Here is a 24,463-nt window from a genome sequence, read left to right on the forward strand (position 1 = left end):
ATTATAACATGCAAATAATATAATTTGAAGTGATATTGAATAATGCAATCATGCTATGTGCTTATAAGGTGGAAATATGCCGTAAAATATCAGATTGCAATAAATTGTTTTGTCACGTCGCTAAAGCGATACCTATAATAACTCGTAAAATGTTGCTATGACGTCAACATAAGAGGTGCCGATGTTATGTAATATTTCCTTAGCAGTATACATGTATACATAATTTATCATATTCTTATTTGTAATAATACAAAAATCTAAAAATCTTGATTGATTTCTCACTTGTCTATATGGTTGTGTATTTCACAGCCATATTGCTTCACTTTAAATGTTGAACATTGTTTATACACAAAACAGTTTTGTGTTTCGCAAACACAAACGTGTCCGAAAGAGGTAAGAGATGGAAATCCTTTAAAATATCACAATTTGTACTGAGTAACTTAATATATATATATGTTTCCTTGATCTACTTTTAGGTCAGCAGTATTGTGACATGAATTCATTGTCCCTACAAGGCGAAATCAATTATTCGGCTTTTGAACCCAGTGCAAGCACTCCTTTGGGATATTATATTCAGGATGGTGAAAGAGTACTGGTTGAAATCGGAGATCAAATTGAAATAGGAGAAATCATTCATTTTTACTGTTATAATTGGTAAATAGATTTATTTGTTATATATCTATTACTTCTTTATGTTAAATCATATCTTACTGTGTACCAATAGTTCTCAAATGAACTGTATCACGCAATGATTTTTCTTCAACCTTTAGTGCATTTTCCCATAGCACATATACTTTCCTTTTTAAATAAAGTAATCAATGTATATTTAGCTTTATGCATAGCCTTATTTAAAGGAAGCTCTTACAAAGTTAAGTCTACTAAAAAAAACATTCTTTAAATTTACAACTTGTAATAATACCATATACAGAATATAACATTATTGTCATTCCTTTCACGCTTACATGTAAGAGGTTTTCTTTGTTATTAGTTTTATAAACCAAGTGAATATTCCGAAAAAATCGGTAAGATCTAGCCATTCTCAGGCAATTACATAGAGGCATGTGGTATACACAGTAGATTAAATCTATTTTCTAAACACAGACATATATATGTCATAGTTAAACAATCATAGTGTGTGCTACATGTATCTGGTGGGCAGAGACATGTGAGGCGGTTAACCAATACTTCTGTTGCATTTAAGTAAACTATTGTTAAATTATAATGCGCACTGCTTCCTACTTCAGAATTCACGCTATATTCATAATTTCTGTTTTAGTACATGCGCTTCGTCTGGCCAATTTGAATGCAGTGAAAAATCTAATCCTTGCTGTAAGTATGAATTAAGTGTGCGAATTCAATCGCTATATTAACATATGGACGATGAAACATTTAATCAAAATTCAAGGAAAAAAGATGAACTTGATATATGTTTAGTTTGGTTAAACAACAACAGCAACATTCCGTTTCGGCTAGGTTCAAAACACGGGCTATATATTTTCCTTAAACGCTTTGTCTTGTTCCTTGATATGTTACGTAGTATTAATACTTAACATCGTCCTGCAGAAGATGCGTGACACATTATCCTTCACTCATGATAAATTCATCACAGTAAGAGCAATTCACATTGGAAATAAAATGACGCATTTCACATGAACGGTTTTCATATATTATTTAAATCGGAACATTAATTTCCTGTCATGAATAAATATTTCGTCCCTGAGTAGATAGTATGTCTATGTTACGGATCTTTGATATTGTTTAGTTTGTGTTAACGTTGATTTGACTGCGTCCTTTACATTATAGACCAAAATATTGTGCAATGTGTCATTATTGCTTCAAGAAATTAGAGTAGTACTTTTATTTTCATAATTGACTTAAAATGTTATTGATATTATATGCATGTCGCACAGGCAAATACTAATACAAATATTGCAAATTTAAACAGATAAATAAACACATGGTCGGAGCTGAATAACCTTGGTCCAATACGAAACTTCTTTACCAAAATAACGTAACGTTTACATAAAAATAATACAATGGATCAGTCCTCTATCTTTTTACATATATGCTTCATAACCACGGACAAATTATCAACAATTAATGTATGTATGTAATTATCTAAATTATTTTGATCCAACATTCCATTAAGTTCACAATTTCATAAATAATACATTGTTTGACAATCTGACTAATCTAACATTATCCGTGGGTATATTCCCAGTACGTTGGTTTTGTTATTAGTTCACTTATCGTGTGTGAAATAACATTGCGTTTTTACTGTTCTTATCATGGAATTTTATTATTAGCTTGCAAATACTTTCCATGGTCGGATTGGACACAATGTTCCAAGACATGTGGAACTGGTATACGTCGCAGAACAAGACAACTCATCCCTGGATATTATGACGAACAGTGTGAAGATGAGGAACCGAAAACAGAGGAGTGTACTATAAAGAATTGTGAATATACTAGTAAGTTATCACTGCAAAACGGAAAATCAGTGATATTACAATTGCAATCCCCACTGAATAATTTTCAGATCTTGCTACATGTATTACTTGATATTCACAAAGTCGGCAAAACTTATATTGTCTTTCCGGCCAACCATCATCAAATGATGGACTGTTCAAATCGGCTTTTTTCCGTGGTCCGTTCGTCAATCCTAAACAATTTTTTATCCTTATTTCTCACAAAGAACTGATTGGATCTTTCTTGTATTTGATATAATGGTCCCCAATGGTCATTATTTCTGCATTTTTTTATGTAGAGAATGATCGAAAAAACAAGATCACGGCCAGCTATTTATCTTAGATTTTGACAGTAAAATTAGTTATCACTTTATCACAAAAAGTAAGCAATGCTCTCACTTTGAGAGGACACTGTCAAGCTTAGCTGTCTGCATTTTTTTTAAAAATACAATACGTGTGTTCTGCTGCAGAAAACTATAAATGCAATTGATAACAGAGGACAAAAAATCAAACCTAAATCATAACAAATTATTCTTTTTCGATGATGGACGTTGGGATTGCTTTTGGATCTGTTGTATATTTATAAAATATCTTATTTCTAAAACTCATCTCTTCTGAAAAAAATGCAATGCTTTTATAATGTTTAAACTATATAAACATATCAGCATATAAGGTTTAATGTGAGCGTTCATTTATATACAAGTTATATCAGTTATTGTTGTCTTGATACTTAGCTACGCCACCTCCTTGGACTCCTTGGACTCCATGTAATGCCGCTGATTGTAAAATTGGAACGCAAACACGAACACGGTGCGAATCCAACGGGATCGACTGTAAACAGGAAAGACAGTGCAGTCAAAACAATACAGAGTGCAGTATGTTTACCTTTCAAACTTTTCTCGTAAATAGACATTTTTCTAATTTTTGAGTATTACAATAGACGTTGTCAGGAAATGAGGTGTAAGAAATAGTATTTGTTGTGAGTTAAATAAAAAACAAACATAGCATGCAAACAATTCCGTTGTGTATTTTGCTCAATGTAAATATATCATCATAATGTACCTTATAGTCATAAAAGTAAAATAAAAATATTAGAAAATAATGCATCAGCTTGACCTATCAAATACATTGATTTCTTATCATTATATGCACATGAACAAAATCAAAACATTAGCAGTTAAAAGAGAAAAAGAGAATAGATAACATTTTCTACGAAAATATCTTTTTATATTATAATGTACTTGTCATTCGGTTCTTAATATGGTGTTTGCTCTATTAACTATTTATTTTCATGGTAAACGATAAGTGTATCCCACCAACCAATCAAATCAACGTCTGCAACATGATTCATAATCAAGTTATCATAACCTATTGTTTTGACTATAATGGAGATGCATTATGCATTCCATCATAAACTGAAATGTATTTACTGCAACAATTTTTTTTTTTTTAATCCGTGGACTATCTTTTATAGGTTGTCCTGACGGAAAAGTGTACACGGAAATGTGTGACTATGCATGTAACAGCACTTGTAAAGCCTACAGGTCCACACAATGTGACGAGAGTGAAAATTGTGAAAACATGACTTGCATATGTAAAGAAGGAACTACTGAATACAATGGCGAATGCATCAAGTTCTCAAAATGTCCATGTTTTGATGATGATGGAATACCAATGCCCCAAAACACGACGAAGAAATACAAGGAAACCTGTCAAGAATGGTATATTTGCCTTAATTAAAAGTAGAAACGTGTTGAATAATTGTATTGTATTGCAGTATAGATTTTAACAATGTTTTTATACAATGAATGTAAGACTGTTTAAATATATCTTTGTGACGGATGTTACTGATCGATTTTAAATAGTTGATCTTTCATGTTGGCAAGCAAAGTTTTATAGATTTAAATGTTGAGTAGCAAAACGAAACCGTGTGATAAGTGATTAACTGTATCGAATAGTATTATCAAAGTATCTTATCAATTTTAAAGTACGATTATAACTAGCTTGATATGGACTAATGGTGCCAATAGTAAATCAGTATTGATATTATGATATTTTTATGTTACAAAAAGGGTTTGGAATGCATTAATGAGCTGTAAGTTTAATGATTAGTTTCATGTAATCTGAAAGAATGAATTCGATGATGGGAAACATATCAGATCGTTTGATATAGTGTACATGTATTATTATAATGTCTGTATTTATGGCCACAGAATAGCTCTTATCATATTTTCAAGATTGTATAGATAAGATTATGTAAAATGGGTATAGTTATTGGATAGCATATGGTAATTGCTTACCCACATGCGTTTTGATCGTTCAACATAATACGCATTACTTTAACGGAAAAAAATCCTTAAAATTTCACAGTTAATTTAGTTAAGCTACCGTACACATGTTTCTAATGTTTAATTTCAGTACCTGTACTGAAAATGGAATGGACTGCCGAACAATGGAAGATTGTAAGTCATACATTTTTTTAGTACGCAAAAACTTTACCAAACCAATAATTAATATATGTTTTATTATACAAATACTTGCGTATCTGTTTAAAATCGACACTATCAAATGTAACTGTACGGCATAGTCGTAGGCAGAATTGCTTAAGACTATTTATGTTGCCAAATTGGTTTATTAAAATTTTGTCATCCACGGTTTAAAATCAAAGTAAGACAGTTTTACAGTTTTAAATCTTCTTATTGCAGGTGAAGTGCTGTTTTAGTAGTTCTCTATTCTCTCCCATTTTCAGTTATTTCGACATAATCTTGTATCTAAATAAAGGTTATATAACAAAAAATAGCAATCCTGTTAATACATAGGATATTAAGTTCTCTGTAAGAAAATATCAAAGTTCCCATTTTAATACTTTATAGTACGGACAACAAGTCAGAGCTGTAACTTGCTTATTCATACAATTGCCTCTAATTGTTTCTAAAGCCAGCTAAATTGCAATTCCTTCAACTTGGAAACATTTTCCCAATGAATATATATATGAATGGGTATTATTCAGCTCTTGATATCATTTTAGAGATTTTGTAGAGGAACACCGTAGAAACCTGCAACTTGTAGAGAAAGTTTACAATTACGGTGGCGGTGAACTCTTCACATGTCATAGCAGTATTATGTAACAATGAATGTCCCGTACTTTCGAGCATGAACTACGTCTTATTTGCATATGACTAGACAGGTCATGGTCTGTAATAACTGTTTTGTCTATCTGGAATATATCATAGGTTGTGAACACGATACCTGGTCAGAATGGACTGAGTGTTATAACAATAAAATGTGTGGATCTGGATTAAGAACACGCTACAGGTATGTCGTTTAACAGAAAGCAAATGTACGTATGCTAGTGTGATACAATAAACTATCATTACGTATATGCTATAGTGGCAAACAGCGGGGTCACAATAAGAATAAACATTGGTAAGAAAAGACAAAAATTAAGAAAATAAGATACTCTAACTGAAATGAAGTATTTTAATAGCAGATGCAGAACACTTAACGATGTATCCGTTAAGGGTTAACCCATTTTCAATTATAAAACAACTCCTTCATACAGATTATACAAAATTTGTCTACTATTAACTAATGCTTATTAATAAATTACTAATTATTATTAAAAAGACGAAGGTAAACGTGAGGTAGAAAGTTAAGTTGGTCATGGCTAGTTTTATGTTCTGGAACAGACCAAAATTTTTAGGTAGTATAGAATTGTTTATAAATGTACTATTTCGAAGAAACGATTTTCTATACATGTAGGCTTTAGTATCACAGTTGATTCATCACTGGGCGAACAGACAAAAGGGCTTAGAAATACGAATTTCTTGTCTTATTGCATTGATTGTAAATATGTACATATCGATTGATCATACCACATGAACGGAATAATGATGCATGTTATTGAGAAACACGCTCATATTCCTCTACATCAAAGCAATGTAGCAATAGTGGTGTCTTTTTTAATTGCCTAAACATCACAAAGAGCATTCACATTGCCGCTTATCTTCGCATGTCTAGTCAGTGTTTATTGCGAAAGACACGAAACTATTGCACAAACATATAAAGTCAACCAACTATAATGCATAGAAAACAACGAATTGTATGTGATTGTATGTTTTTAACAATTTGTACAACGTTAAAATTCAGGCAAGGTATTATCGAAAACAACCACATAAATTGATCGTTTGGTCGAATATAGGAACATTTCACGTGAAATTCTGGTTGAGTAGCTACATTGTTTTTGCTAAATAATGGAGAGATGTTGTATGGCATACGTATAATTATAGATACAGAATGTGAAATTGAATGTTTAATCGTTTTATACTTGCCCATCACTCTTTTTGCTTTACTATATAGGTGTTGTTAATATTTTTATCCAAATCTATTACAGCGAAGTGATTTATGGTGACTGTGAAAAGAACACTGAAAGAGAGGAATGCATTTTGCCAAATCCATGTGGACAATGTGTTTATAATGGCGTAACATATAACGATACCGACGTTGTTGAAGAAGACGAACAATCCTGCATAAAGAAGTTTGTATATTGTAACAATAAGCGAACACAAACTTTTTTATTATTTTTTATATTTTTTTACATGAAGTTGGACTGTTGCGTGCATGTTGTGCGTACCAAGTGCTACCGAAAGTGAAAATGTACCAATAATAGATTGCATACATCTGAGCCCATTACGGACGAACGAAATGAACAATTTACGGAAACGTTTGAGTAAATGATAATTTCATTTCCAATCTACCTAAAATTGGAAACGATTTATAGTGTGATGTCATTTTTTAATTTTATCTGTTTGTTTTGTTTTAGATTTAATATTTTAATACTTTTTAAAGATTCAAATTCACTAATAAAAATGGTCTCTGCCTATTCATATACCTAATATCCTGACTTAATTCGTGACCGATTTCAGGCATTGCAATATATTGTAAAAATGCATTTTAGAATGGGATGTTACTGTATTTTTTCTGTTGTCAGTAGTCAAACGTTTTCACAATACTCATGATATTCGGAGATAACTCTTGAATACTGAATTTACTGTAACATCTAAACACAATATAATGTGGAAACAGATGTTCAAATCAAAATATATCGAAATCATCCTTAAGAATGGAAATTCCTATTCTCTGCTATTTGAGTATTTAGGGTAATGGCAACAACTGGGTTATCGGATGCAACACAGGGTATTTGGTAGAATATTGTGCTGGGTGCCACTTTCATTAAAATGAGGTAAAACTCTAAACTCAGCATCAGATCCGTGCTACCATAACTAATGCACGCAAGGAAGTACGCACTTACAGTACCTATGCTGTAATATGAAGATATAAAAAGGCACGCTTAGGTCCTTCTTTTGGTACAGCTTAGTAGGTGGTGATCACCTACAGTTAACCTTATTTCACATGTCTTTTGGTTTGTTTCTATTCCTTTAAATTCATCAAGCGATCGTGCTTAATCAAGTTATACGCGCGCAGTGTATCAGGTGCGTTGTACAATTCCACAACTATCAATATGTATAATTATCAGTGTTATTGGTTGCATGCGCCTGACATGTAAAAAATAGACATAAGCCATAAGAAATCGAACATTAAATGTGATTACTAAGGAAGCATTTTCATACAAAGATAAAAGAGGATATTTTTTTCTTATTACAGAATATGCATCAATTCGAGTGTTGAAGACGTCCCACTAGATGGAAGTAAGTCATTATAATACATGTAACGTTATACAAAATAATTAACACTGATATCATGGTTTCCTTAATCCCATTAATATCGTTAAGTAGATACGATCGAATTGTCCACCTTCTTATCAATATCATTACTGTTGTATGCACTTGTTGGATTGAACGTTATGCAGTACATGTCGAGTTTTATAGCTACTGACAAATGTGGCTATTGTTAGTTTTGTCTTTTGGAATAGAGCTGAGGAGGGTTTTGACATTTGGTACTTTCTTATGAAGAAAACAATCTTGTTGGCTGACAGTTAATGCATTGTACATGTTATAACAATTGTTTTACTGTAAATGGTTCGTATACCCTTGAGGGTGGCCTTCGCGCCTCAGTAAATACAATCGAATGGTCATTGGTTATTGCTTCATTTATTGCACAATGACAGTAAGTCTGATTTGTTTCGAACAATACACTTTCTAACTTAAATGAATGATAAAAGGGAGGGTACATTTGGGTCATCCCTCTTGATCAGAATTCTACATTGTGAAAATTTAGTAACGAGAGTTAGATAGACATGATCAACAACAATCACCTTTCTCTCCTTCTCGTAATAAAGACACTTTCTTTGTATACGTGCAATTTCATGGATAGCATCAAATATGGACAATATTGGAAAAGCGTCACATTTATACCATATGCATTGTAAAAATACACGTTCAATCTTTTTGACATTGTTAAAAAGTACATGAACATAGAGCATTGACAATTTAATTTTGATTCGAGGTTTAATGCCCAACCATACAAAGACATCTTACACTTTATTCATTTATATCAAAGTTGATGGTGCATTTGGATCATGGCTTACGTGGGGTCCATGCTCTGCCACAATGATGAATTGCAATGGAACAAGAGCGCGACGTAGATCATGCAACACCCCATCACCATCATTATGTGGCAAGCCTTGCGAAGGAGATTACGAGGATATAGAAAGCTGTTCCGCTAATATTTGTAAGTGTGACATTATGTCAGACTAGTCAGACAGTAATTAAATTCCTGTATCGTGTTGAATTGAATATCTCTGTTTTAACAATAGAGGCGCTATGTACTAATGAGTATTATTTATGTACGTTTTGCTAGGTTGTGAAGTAACTCCATGGTCGACCTGGGAGAACTGCTCAAAGCCGTGCGGTACAGGGACACAGACCCGAACACGTGATCTTGTTAGCCCCTCTGATGCAAGCTATTGTAATCTAGCATTAACGGAATCAGACCTATGTAATATTCAGAGCTGCGAGAGTAAGTATTATTTAATAACACACGAACTGTTATGTGACAAAACTCCATTTAAACAATATCACTCTTTATCGTTATTCTGTCCAATAACACCACTTGTGATCACTAACCGTACAGATACAAAAGGCTATATCATAGTTCAGTGACCAATTAATTGATGCTGGGGTGTGTTATCCGTTATTTTCGACTATTTAGGTAACACCATGTTTGTAAACCATTTGAGGGCAAACGGTAGTGTAAATCACTACTATAGAGTCGAAGTCATTGTTTTGAAATATAATTGTGCCCGCTGCTGTTATTCCCTGACAATGGAACAGCCACAGTATCTTACCTGTAAGCATGTACTGATTACGTGGGTATCTATTGGACAGACAAATGGGCTAGATTAATTGACAGGATTAATTGCCTTCACACTAGGTGTTCAATACCTGCTACGTTGGTGTGGGGAAAAGTAGACCCAGGGGAGGGGACGGTGATTGGGAGATGTATTTTGGTAATTCAACCATCAGCATGAACATTTACCTGACGTGTATATGTATATTACAAAGAAATCGAAATCAGACTAACTCAATTTGTTTTCCAAATTTTCTTAAAGAAGGCAACTTGGGATAAACGAAGTTAAATTAATTACACATATTTAACGTGAGTTTTACCTTTCATTTGTATAGTGCCATGCCATGATATAAGATTTTTCTGGAATGAAATCTTTTCTTGATTTGTTTGTATACATTATGCCTAAGTATTAGATGGAGCTAATTAAGCCATTGGCCTTTATTATAAAAACAAATAACCGAATTATTCTATTGATGTCGTATTATTGAGAAACCTTTCATCAAAAGTATAAATAGGAATCTTACCACATTTACCCATATTACATAACAGTCAATGATCCCCCATCCTGACACTACCACATTGCTATAAAACGTGATGTGAAGTTAACTATGACGCATTTTACTTTTAAACCTTTTCCTCTGAAATAATAAAGCTATATCTATTTATTTTCTATATTCACCAGATATAGTGTACAATTTCTTCTTGTACATGTATATGTTCAGTTGAATTTTTATAAGTAATCAGAAAAAAATATGTGTATCGAAATTATGAAATATTCAGTTAAATGAACTTTCCTCTTTCTTACAATTTTCATATCATGGAGGAACCCATTTCATTATAAACATTTATTTCATATGTACTTCACTCTTTCAAACTTTGGTTAACACTGTAGTGCACAGGAGTAGAATCGTAGTGCACTGGAGTTAACATTGTAGTGCACTGGAGTTAGCATTGAAGTGAACTGGAGTGCAGATTTTGGTGAAAGATTTTATTTAGCTGGAATCTTAAAATAGTGTGTATATTAACCATGTTTCATGTAAATCCATAAAACTTCCGCAACGTTATTGAGCGCAAATCTCCAACGTATTTGAGTGCAGCATGCTCATATTTGATTAATTTGTATTGTGAAATATTGACAAAGTGTCGTCGGTATCTGATCCTATTTCAATATGATTGTGTGTGGAGACCGTCAACTAATCAGAGGGCAATATGCCAATAAATTATTCACTACATATTTAGCTATAGTCGATTAGGTTTTACATGCTTGCCACGATTTATCAAAATTGAAGTTATCTGATGTAAACTAAAGTCTAAACATGAAGGAGGACGTTTAACACAGCGTAACACGTTATTTGGACCATCCTATAAACATGACAGATGACTGAATATGTATTATTTTACATGTTTGGTGATTTTTCGTCACCTACTGTCGCATTAAAATACTCCTTAGTATACTAAGTGTCCATTAAGACAAAAACATATGTTCGAATAGGATTGATGTGTGAGAAATCCGTTTTCAGATCATAACAAAGTCAATAATATTCGTTTTCTTTATGTGATTGTTTAGCTAACTGTACCGTTTCAAACTGGAGCGATTGGACACCTTGCAGTGTAACTTGTGGATTAGGAACCAAATCAAGATATCGCAACGTCACTAGTGAGACAAGCGATGACTGTCCACACTTAACTGACAAAGATGAATGTTATCCTGAAGATTGTGGTAAGACAAGTTGAAACTATTTTAGCGTTCTTTAGATGTCGTTGTTGCTTTCTAACGTTCCCAGAACGTGCTGCATATAAGTATGTAACACTTTTGTGATGTTTTATGAAATGTTCAATATTCAACGACAACGTTATCAAAAAGAAGAACTTAACCAAGGAAACAATCCTTAAATCTCAGTATATGTTGTATCACTTAAAATATTTTGATTTCTACTCAAGTTTGATTCAATGCAACTACCAAATGTCACCTGTTTCATTTGCCCATGAAACTGATCAGATAATTACCTGTGCTTATGAATAAGCCTCAGAAAATATTATACTTAAACGTATGAATTTTACAATATGTTTTTGTGTATTGTTTCTACATATTTAAGCTATATTAAACTATCAGCGCACACCATCAAGTCTTTGTAAAGGTCCTTCCATTACGGACTATATATTTTTTACATTACGTCAATACGAAGACTTGCACAAGCTCAGGAATATGGCACAAGCTATCAGAATGGAATTTTATAAGTTCCAATTATTGAAAACAAAACACATGTTGATTGAAAGTCATTCCTTAAATTAATTGTTTTATATAGAATGCGATACCAACGAAGCATGGACTAACACATCTGGTTGTGAAAAGACCTGTCAAAATAGATATGAAGATAACACTTGTGATCTCGGACCTCCTAAATGTGAATGCAAGCCGAACTTCGTAAGAAATGACGACGGACATTGTGTCGAGGTTCACGAATGCAATAACTGTAAATATGGAAACGAAACGAACATAACGGTATGTATATTGCAAGAATCCAAATGTTTATCGCCAAAATATTAATTGATGTTTTTTGAAAATTCAGTGCATCAACACTAAATCTGTGCCTGTTTTTCAGTAACCACATTCTCATTGTTAGTCATGCTCATGTTACACCATCATATTAAAAACACATATGTATGAAGCAAAGAATTTAGCTTATTCAGTTTAATATCAATGTATGAGTGTGCTGCTGTAGTGGCATTTCAAATAACATGATGTGCTTATTGGAAATACGCTACTTACCAGAATCTCCATTATATGTGCATTGTGTATACATTTTCTTTTATAAATTTTAAGCTTGGCATAGGCTTGTCTTATTCCGTTTGATATTATTTACACGACAGTGGTCTTTCATCAACTGTGTATTGATTTGATCAACAGGAAGGTGAAGTGTTTGAAGATCCTTTGGACAAATGCTATACATGCATTTGTGAAGCTGGAGAAATCAAATGTAATAAGAAATGTAATGAACCATCCGAGTGTTTAGAGGTAAGTTGTTGAAGACAAAAGACATATTAATACTATAATCTATAACAGTTACGTAAGTTCCCCAATCGACATGTGTATATAATCTTATGTATAAACTACAGTTACATGTAATAGAAAGTGATAAAATACAGCGTCACAATTTCAAGGATAAAATAAGTTAATGCAAGCAATCAAAACAGGAATCGAAATGGCATCAAAATATTACAAAATGCATCATTAACCCCTGGAAAAATAACTTTTGTAATTAATTGAGAATAGTACTAGCAACGCATAAATACTTGCGTTTTCATATTTTGTACATTCCAACATGTACATGAGAGAAGATTCAATCGAACGATATTTTTGTATAGGGCGAAATAAGAGTGATGGACGCAAATGGCTGCTGTCATGTATGCAAGAAAGGTATGTGTTACTTTGTTTCTTATGTAATGCATTTCATGTTATTCCCACAGTGTACCAGAAAGTCCAGATCTAGTTACGAACAATTGATCTTTGTTTTTTTCTATAAAAATGGCGATTGTTATGTTCCAACTACTGTTTACCTTTCCTTCCGTGTCATCGAATCCAACGAAACACAGCTGCTCAACGATTTTTCCCAAATCCTAATTTAAAATCTAAAATATAGACATATCTATCCCTGCCTGTTTTGAACGTTTGTTTCAAATGTGGTATTATAACTTGTATATACAAACATCAATATTCACATTTGAAACAAACGTTTTGTAGGCCTCCACCCGAGAAGCAAATGCTCTTACAACAATATTTGATTAGGTTTCGATGTCACTGTACATGTTCGATTTTAGCTACCAGATCTTTGTGTGTATAACATAATTCAAAGACATAAGTATGGAGATAAGCTGATACATAACATGGTTTGTCCATTGTGTACTGTAGTTTAAAGTATAATACGTTCAAATCACATGTAGAATGAACAAGCGCAATGGCGTAAAAAGAAAGCAAAGAAGCACATGTATGTGGTTTCCCTTGTTGGATCACCTTATCGAAAATAACGAAAAAGCCTATTGACCCTAAATAAAACTTTTATGAGTGTGAATAATCTAAAGCATGAAATATGGCACTGTATGCAGTAACGGCCACACAAATCAGAGAAGGGTTATTAGAATATTCACCAACAAAACGATAAGAAGCACCAATAAATGAGTATGTCGATGCTAAGAGCCAAAATAAACATTTTTACTGTATCATAAGGTTATTGTATCCACTTCAGACTCATCAGTAGTACTAAAGGTAAATAGAACAATTAGGATAATTGTCACAGTCATTTTTGTCAATGTTTATGTAAATATTCCAATTAACTCACATTTACTGATATATCATAGAAAAAATATTTAGTACAGTTTAATGGGGTGACATGCAATAACATGTTGCATTTTCTATCACAGACACATGCAGTCTACATACAAAGACAGAGACACTGGTCGACATAACATACGGTGGATTTAGCAATTGTTCAACGGAACAACCGATCACATATGCCTACTGCTCTGGTGGATGTGGTGATAGCACTCATTTTCCAAAGGGACTCGGATTGCCATCGGAGTGTAAATGTTGTACATCTGTGGAAACAAAGAAGAGAGATATTGAATTGGCATGCATAAGACCTGACTACACAAATGGAATCAGCCTACAAACGGTGACTATAGAGGAACCTACTATGTGCCAGTGTGACGTAACACCTTGTCAGCGTAAGTTTCAAATTTCCTTTTTCCAATAGTAGCATAGAGTATCCTAAAAGATCATTTAAACATGTTTATTGTAGTAAAAACTACACTTTCGCTTTTTAATCATTTATTTGAAAGGTTTTTGTTTATAATCAGTAATGTTCAAGTTGTTAGGAATTGCTTCAAGTTCATTTTCACTGTGAATGTTTATTTTACTGATATTGTGTTTTCCTTTTCTTCCCTAGCTGGTACCTGAGAATAATGATCTGCAGCAAGACAGACAAGACAGGCGTTTTTTTCCCATTATGATTTTTGAAATTGAATCGAAACCGTATTATTTTGAATTTGTAGAATAAACAAATAAAGCATATTCAATAATTGCTCATTTGGCTTTGTTTCGATGTAGATATGTCACAATAAAAGAGCCCTAAATATACATTGCTGCACAATGTGCACAGAGTCCAACCAAGCGGTACGCAGTTGATGAGTGGTATTAAGGATATGCTCTTCTGAGGCATAAATCACGTTCAAATCTCGTTTTGATCTAGTGTAACATGATTCTATCAATTTTATCGAATTATAATAGATATTAAAAGCAAATATGCATCCGAAAAATGTATAAAAAATAGATACCTATTGGTAACATCAATAGTTTTAGCGGCCATTTTGAAAGTGTGAATTATCACCTTCCTTAACATTTTATTAACTTTTAAAATTGTCATTGCTTGACAATTATTCTTTTATTGTAGCAAGTTGATTTTTTGCTGTACAATCTTTGAATGTTCAGTATTATGAATATCATATGTAACATAGTTGAAAAATAACACAAAAACATCAACGCTGCAAACAAAAAAGGACAGTGACACCCCAAGTTGTCGACTGTTTTATGAAGCAAAACATCAATTTCTTTCAATTCTGAGAAAATTGAGAACTTTTCGTCATCAGAACATTTGATATCAATCGTTAAGTAAGCAAATATTGGCACAAAGGATAATTCGTTTATTAAAACGGTGTATGGGTTACCTTAACGGCTTCACTGAGATTTTTAGGTCCATAATTTTGAAGAAAAACTTATTTCTCAATCGACCTGGTAATGTAACAGGAAAAGGATATTATTCATAGTAGAATAGCATTTGATGATTTGCAGTTTAGAATTAAGATAACACCCTTTGTTTTGATGTAACACCCTGAATTATGCCGGTGAACGAGTGGAAACAATATTTATTAATGTACCAGGAAGTGAGCTGCAGTATTTCGTATTTTATTTAGGACTCAACACAACTGCATCATTTATTACATATAATTTCTTAGTTCCTGAGATACTAGCTTTAACATTCGAAGTTACATGCTTTTGACAATCGGAAGTGCACAAGTCAAACGGGAACATCCCCGACTGTTGACCCCATATAAATCCGCCATCACATGACAAAAACATGAGTCATAAAAGGTTATCAGATATTCATCTTAACTGATTAGCTGTCAATTATACAGACTTACATATATCTCGTCTTATACCCTGGGGTGCCGCGTCTTTACATCGAGTATAAGGGGGACAGTGGAGATGTAATGGCATACACAACTAATTGTCTGATTAAGCACACAACATAAACACATAAAATCAATAAATAAGATGTTGGTCAAGGTATTTGTTATGACAGGGGAAAAATCCAACAATTTACTAGAAAATGGAATAAAAGTTGAATGTAACCACAACATCTAAAGGTGACACATCCGAATATAGAACTCACATGTGCAACTTTTGTTATAACTTGTGCTGTGGTGTTATGGCGCTACTTACTGTTCATAGTCAAACTCAATTTGCTTTTACCGTTATGTAGAAGAAAACCGACGAGGCACGGAGTCAAACTCAACTAACTACAACTTATTCACAGACGGAAATGTTCCCAAATATTATATGTCCCTAGCCAAGAAAACTATATACGTGATTTAATATAGATAATTTCATAGAACTGCCTGGCTTAGAGAGCCCCCGCTCGAACAATAGAGTGTTTTCAAACAGGAGAGTTTTCATTATTTGTTTATTCTGTCAGTGACCGATAATTATATCTTAATTGTTATAATCCATCTTGATAACAACTTTTATTTTTCATCAAAATTTCATCGACAAATTAATTTGGAAAAAAAACATTTGTAAAAAGAGTAAAGGACAGGAACAGAAACAAGAAAATACAACCTCATTTCAAACAAAACACAAAGCACACAACAACATTGCATGTGCACACACAACACTATCATAACACTTAACAGCAAATACGGTCATAACTTTGAAATGGTTGAGATCCTAGCACATAGTCATTTATATTTAGACATTGACGGAAACAGTCATGTGATAATAGATACAACGTGACGGAAACAGTCACTTGGTAATAGACACAACGTGACGGGAACAGTCATGTGATAACAAACACAACGTGACGGGAACAATCGTGTGGCTATAGACACAACGTGACAGGAACAGTTATGTGATAACAGATACAATATGATATGGGCGGTCATGTGATAACAAACACAACGTGACAGAAACAATCATGTGATAACAGACACAACTTGATGGGAACAGTCATGTGATAACAGATACAATATGATATGGGCGGTCATGTGATAACAGATACACAGGGACGGGAACAGTCATGTGTCAATAGACACAACGTGACGGAATCAGTCATGTGATACAAAACACAACGTGACGAGAACAGTCATGTGATAAAAGATACAATATGATATGGGCGGTCATGTGATAACAGACAGAACATGATATGGGCAGTCATGTGATAACAAACACAACTTGACGGGAACAATCATGTGATAACAGACACAACGTGACGGGAACAGTCATGTGATAACAGACAGACAGTAACGGAAACAGTCATGTGATAATAGACAACGTGACGGGATAAGTCATGTTATAAAAGACAGACAGTGACGGAAACAGTCATGTGATAATAGACACACAGTGACGGGAACAGTTGTGTGATAACAGATACAACGTGACGGGAACAGTCATGTGAGCATAGACACAACAAGACGGGAACAGTCATGTGATAACAGACAACAAGATATGGGCAGTCATGTGATAACATACACATCGTGACGGGAACAGTCATGTGATAACAGACACAACGTGAATGGGAACAGTCATGTGATAAATAACACAATGTGACGAGAACGGTCATATGACACCACAGACAATGTCAATGGGAACAGTCATGTGATACAGTAACAGACACAACGTGACGGGAACTGTCATGTGATCATAGACACAACAAGACGGGAACAGTCATGTGATAACAGACAACAAGATATGGGCATTCATTTGATAACATACACATCGTGACGGGAACAGTCATTTGATAACAGACACAACGTGAATGGAAACAGTCATGTGATATAAGACACAACGAGACGGGAACAGGCATGTGACACCACAGACAATGTGAATGGGAACAGTCATGTGATAACAGGCACCCAGTGACGGGAACAGATACAATATGATATGGGCGGGGGTGTGATAACAGACATAACATGATATGGGCAGTCATGTGATAACAAACACAATGTGACGTGAACAATAATGTGATAACAGACACAACGAGACGGGAACAGGCATGTGACACCACAGACAATGTGAATGGGAACAGTCATGTGATAACAGGCACACAGTGACGGGAACAGATACAATATGATATGGGCGGCCATGTGATAACAGACATAACATGATATGGGCAGTCATGTGATAACAGACACAACGTGATGGAAACAGTCATGTGATAACCGGCACACAGTGACGGGAGCAGTTATGTGATAACAGATACAATATGATATGGGCGGCCATGTGATAACAGACATAACATGATATGGGCAGTCATGTGATAACAGACACAACGTGAAGGGAACAGACATGTTATAACAGACAGACAGTAACGGAAACAGTCAAGTGATAATAGACACAACGTGACGGGAACAGTCATGTGATAACAGATACATTATGATATGGGCGGTCATGTGATAACAGACAGAACATGATATAGGCAGTCATGTGATAACAAACACAACGTGACGGGAACAATCATGTGATAACATACCCACAGTGACGGGAACAGTCATTTGATAACAGACACAATGTTAATGGGAACAGTCATGTGATATAAGACACAACGAGACGGGAACAGTGATGTGACACCACAAACAATGTGAATGGGAACAGTCTTGTGATAACAGACACAACGTGACGGGAACAGTCATGCAGTAACAAAAAAATTGATATGGCCATCCATGTGATAACAGACACAACTTAACGTGAACAGTCATGTGATAACAGACAGACAGTCACGGAAACAGTCATGTGATAACAAACACAACGTGACGGGAACAATCATGTGATAATAGACACAACGTGACGGGAACAATCATGTAATAACAGGCACACAGTGACGGGAACAGTTATATAACAGACACAACGTGACGGGAACAGTCATGTGATAACAGGCACACAGTGACGGGAACAGTTATGTGATAACATATACAATATGATATGGGCGGCGATTTGATAACAGACAAAACATGATATGGACAATCATGTGATAACAGACACAACGTGACGGGAACAGTCATGCAGTAACAAAAAAATTGATATGGCCATCCATGTGATAACAGACACAACTTAACGGGAACAGTCATGTGATAACAGACAGACAGTAACGGAAACAGTCATGTGATAATAGACACAAGGTGACGTGAATAGTCATGTTATAACTGACGGGAACAGTCATGTTATAACAGACAGACAGTGACTGAAACAGTCATGTGATAACAAACACAACGTGACGAGAACAATCATGTGATAATAGACACAACGTTACGGGAACAACCATGTGATAACAGGCACACAGTGACTGGAACAATTATGTGATAACAGATACACTTTGATATGGGCGACCATGCTATAATAGATATAACATGATATGGGCAGTCATGTGTTAACAGACGCAACGTGACGGAAACACTCATGTGATAACAGGCACACAGTGACGGGAACTGTTATGTGATAACATATACAATATGATATGGGAGGCGATTTGATAACAGACAAAACATGATATGGACAATCATGTGATAACAGACACACCGTGACGGGAACAGTCATGTTATAACAGACAGACAGTGAAGGAAACAGACATGTGATAATAGACGCAATAAGACATGTGATACAAAACACAACGTGACGAGAACAGTCATGTGATAAAAGATACAATATGATATGGGCGGCCATGTGATCAGAGACATAACATGATATGGGCAGTCATGTGTTAACAGACGCAACGTGACGGAAACAGTCATGTGAGAACAGGCACACAGTGAGGGGAACAGTAATGTGATAACAGATACAATATGATATGGGCGGTCATGTGATAACAGATATAACATGATATGGACAATCATGTGATAACAGACACACCGTGACGGGAACAGTCATGTTATAACAGACAGTCAGTGAGGGAAACAGTCATGTGATAATAGACACAATAAAATATGGGCGGTCATGTGATAACAAACACAACAATCATGTGATAATAGACACAACGTGGCAGGAACAACCATGTGATAACAGGCACACAGTGACTGGAACAATTATGTGATAACAGATACACTTTGATATGGGCGACCATGCTATAATAGATATAACATGATATGGGCAGTCATGTGTTAACAGACGCAACGTGACGGAAACACTCATGTGATAACAGGCACACAGTGACGGGAAAGTCATGTTATAACAGACAGACAGTAACGGAAACAGTCATGTGATAAGTTATAACAGACAGACAGTAACGGAAACAGTCATGGTTATGTGATAACATATACAATATGATATGGGAGGCGATTTGATAACAGACAAAACATGATATGGACAATCATGTGATAACAGACACAACGTGACGGGAACAGTCATGTGATAACAGGCACACAGTGACGGGAACTGTTATGTGATAACATATACAATATGATATGGGGGGCCATGTGATAACAGACATAACATGATATGGGCAGCCATGTGTTAATCGACGCAACGTGATGGAAACAGTTATGTGATAACAGGCACACAGTGACGGGAACAGTTATGTTATAACAGACAGACAGTAACGGAAACAGTCATGTGATAATAGACACAACGTGACGGGAACAGTCATGTGATAACAGATACATTATGATATGGGTGGTCATGTGATAACAGACAGAACATGATATAGGCAGTCATGTGATAACAAACACAACGTGACGGGAAAAATCATGTGATAAAAGACAAACAGTGACGGAAACAGTCATGTGATAATAGACACAATAAGATATGGGCGGTCCTGTGATAACAAACACAACGTGATGGGAACAATCAGGTGATAACAGACACAAGGTGATGGGAACAGTTATGTGATAACACATACACTATGATATGGGCGGCCATGTTATAACAGACAGATAACAGACACAATGTTAATGGGAACAGTCATGTGATATAAGCAGTGACGGGAACAGTTATGTGATAAGGGATACAATATGATATGGGCGGCCATGTGATAACAGACATAACATGATATGGGCAGTCATGTGATAAAGTGACGGAAACAGTCATGTGATAAAAGACACAACGTGACGGGAACAATCATGTGATAACAGGCACACAGTGACGGGAACAGTTATGTGATAAGGGATACAATATGATATGGGCGGACATGTGATAAGAGACATAACATGATATGGGCAGTCATGTGATCCGAAACAACGTGAAGGGAACAGTCATGTTATAACAGACAGACAGTAACGGAAACAGTCATGTGATAATAGACACAACGTGACGTGAATAGTCATGTTATAACAGACAGACAGTGACGAAAACAGTCATGTGATAATAGACACAACGAGACGGGAATAATCATGTGACAACAGATACAATATGATATGGGCGATCATCTGATAACAAACACAACGTGACAGGAACAATCATGTGATAACAGAAACAGGGTGATGGGAACAGTCATGTGATAACAGACACAACGTGAAGGGAACAGTCATGTTATAACAGCCAGACAGTAACGGAAACAGTCATGTGATAATAGACACATCGTGACAGGAACAGTCATGTAATAACAGACAGAAGGTGACGGAAACAGTCATGTGATAATAGACACAATAAAATATGGGCGGTCATGTGATAACAAACACAACGTGATGGGAACAATCATGTGATAACAGACACACAGTGACGGGAACAGACATGTGGTAATAGACACAACGTGACGGAGGCAGTCATATGATAATAAACACAACGTGACGCGAACAGTCATGTTATAACAGACAGCCAGTGACGGAAACAGTCATGTGATAATAGACACAATAAAATATGGGCGGTCATGTGATAACAAACACAACGTGACGAGAACAATCATGTGATAATAGACACACAGTGACGGGAACAATCGTGTGATAACAGACACAACGTGACGGGAACAGTCATGTGATTACAGACACAAAGTGACGAAAACAGTCATGTGATAATAGACACAACGTGAATGGAAAAGTCATGTTATAACAAACAGACAGTGACGGAAACAGTCATGTAATAATAGACACAACGTGACGGGATAAGTCATGTTATGAAAGACAGACAGTGACGGAAACAGTTTTGTGATAACAGATTCAATATGATATGGGCAGTCATGTGATAACAGACACAACGTGACGGGAACGGTCATGTGATCATAGACACAACAAGACGGGAACAGGCATGTGATAACAGACAACAAGATATGGGCAGTCATGTGATGACAGACCCGTCGTGACGGGAACAGTCATGTGATAACAGATACATTATGATATGGGTGGTCATGTGATAACAGACAGAACATGATATAGGCAGTCATGTGATAACAAACACAACTTGACGGGAACAATCATGTGATAACAGGCACACAGTGACGGGAGCAGTTATGTGATAACAGATACAATATGATATGGCCGGTCATGTGATAACAGACATAACATGATATAGGCAGTCATGTGATAACAAACACAACGTGCCGGAAACAATCATGTTATAACAGACAGACAGTGACGGAAACAGTCATGTGATAATAGACACAACGTGACGGGAACAGTCATGCTGTAACAAAAAAATTGATATGGCCATCCACGTGATAACAGACACAACTTAACGGGAACAGTCATGTGATAACAGATACATTATGATATGGGTGGTCATGTGATAACAGACAGAACATGATATAGGCAGTCATGTGATAACAAACACAACTTGACGGGAACAATCATGTGATAACAGACACAACGTGACGGTAACAGTCATGAGCTCATAAACACAACAAGACGGGAACAGTCATGTGATAACAGACAGACAGTGAAATGTTAATGGGAACAGTCATGTGATATAAGACACATCGAGACGGGAACAGTCATGTGACACCACATACAATGTGAATGGGAACAGTCATGTGATAACAGACACAACGTGACGGGAACAGTCATGCAGTAACAAAAAAATTGATATGGCCATCCATGTGATAACAGACACAACTTAACGGGAACAGTCATGTGATAACAGACAGACAGCGACGGAAACAGTCATGTGATAATAGACACAATGTGACGGGAACAGTCATGTTATAACAAACACAGCGTGACGGGAACAATCATGTGATAAAAGACACAACGTGACGGGAACAATCATGTGATAACAGGCACACAGTGACGGGAACAGTTATGTGATAAAAGATACAATATGATATGGGCGGCCATGTGATAACAGACATAACATGATATGGACAATCATGTGATAACAGACACAACGTGACGGGAACAATCACGTGATAACAGGCACACAGTGACGGGAACAGTCATGTGATAAAAGATACAATATGATATGGGCGGCCATGTGATAACACACATAACATGATATGGGCAGTCATGTGATAACAGACACAACGTGACGGGAACAGTCATGTTATAACAGACAGACAGTGACGGAAACAGTCATGTGATAACAAACACAACGTGACGGGAACAATCATGTGATAATAGACACAACGTGACGGGAACAACCAGGGGATAACAGGCACACAGTGACTGGAACAATTATGTGATAACAGATACACTTTGATATGTGCGGCCATGTTATAACAGACATAACATGATATGGGCAGTCATGTGTTAACAGACGCAACGTGACGGAAACAGTCATGGGATAACAGGCACACAGTGACGGGAACAGTAATGTGATAACATATACAATATGATATGGGCGGCCATGTGATAACAGACATAACATGATATGAGCAGTCATGTGATAACAGACACAACGTGACGGGAACAGTCATGTTATAACAGACAGACAGTGAAGGAAACAGTCATTTGATAATAGACACAATAAGATATGGGCGGTCATGTGATAACAAACACAATGTGACGGGAACAATCATGTGATAACAGAAACAAGGTGATGGGAACAGTCATGTGATAACAAACACAACGTGGGGGGAAAAAATCATGTGATAATAAACACAACGTGAAGGGAACAATCATGTGATAACAGGGACACAGTGACGGGAACAGTTATGTGATAAAAGATACAATATGATATGGGCGGCCATGTGATCAGACACATAACATGATATGGGCAGCCATGTGTTAACAGACGCAACGTGATGGAAACAGTCATGTGATAACAGGCACACAGTGACGGGAGCAGTTATGTGATAACAGATACAATATGATATGGGCGGCAATGTGATAAGAGACATAACATGATATGGGCAGTCATGTGATAACAGACACAACGCGACGGGAACGGTCATGTGATCATAGACACAACAAGACGGGAACAGTCATGTGATAACAGACAACAAGATATTGGCAGTCATGTGATGACAGACCCATCGTGACGGGAACAGTCATGTGATAAC

The 24,463-nt window shown here is 35.6% G+C and overlaps 1 protein-coding gene across 1 annotated transcript in view; it reads left to right on the top strand.

Moving 5' to 3' along the window:
• LOC110462411 (mucin-2-like) overlaps nt 1-14,854 on the top strand; it is a 115,584-nt gene extending 100,730 nt beyond the window's left edge. Inside the window, exons 49-65 of the mRNA XM_021516358.1 lie at nt 477-654; nt 1,277-1,329; nt 2,307-2,471; nt 3,203-3,343; nt 3,943-4,189; nt 4,887-4,930; nt 5,702-5,783; nt 6,862-7,005; nt 8,133-8,176; nt 8,988-9,158; nt 9,288-9,446; nt 11,344-11,496; nt 12,083-12,279; nt 12,685-12,792; nt 13,143-13,194; nt 14,196-14,498; nt 14,720-14,854. Of these exons, the coding sequence (XP_021372033.1) occupies nt 477-654; nt 1,277-1,329; nt 2,307-2,471; nt 3,203-3,343; nt 3,943-4,189; nt 4,887-4,930; nt 5,702-5,783; nt 6,862-7,005; nt 8,133-8,176; nt 8,988-9,158; nt 9,288-9,446; nt 11,344-11,496; nt 12,083-12,279; nt 12,685-12,792; nt 13,143-13,194; nt 14,196-14,498; nt 14,720-14,730 (2,252 nt within the window). The 3' untranslated portion in view covers nt 14,731-14,854. The remainder of the gene's footprint in view (nt 1-476; nt 655-1,276; nt 1,330-2,306; nt 2,472-3,202; nt 3,344-3,942; nt 4,190-4,886; nt 4,931-5,701; nt 5,784-6,861; nt 7,006-8,132; nt 8,177-8,987; nt 9,159-9,287; nt 9,447-11,343; nt 11,497-12,082; nt 12,280-12,684; nt 12,793-13,142; nt 13,195-14,195; nt 14,499-14,719) is intronic.
• The last annotated feature ends 9,609 nt before the right edge of the window (nt 14,855-24,463 follow it).

This window comes from Mizuhopecten yessoensis, unplaced genomic scaffold, assembly GCF_002113885.1.
Source record: "Mizuhopecten yessoensis strain PY_sf001 unplaced genomic scaffold, ASM211388v2 scaffold10789, whole genome shotgun sequence".
NCBI lineage: Eukaryota > Metazoa > Mollusca > Bivalvia > Pectinida > Pectinidae > Mizuhopecten > Mizuhopecten yessoensis.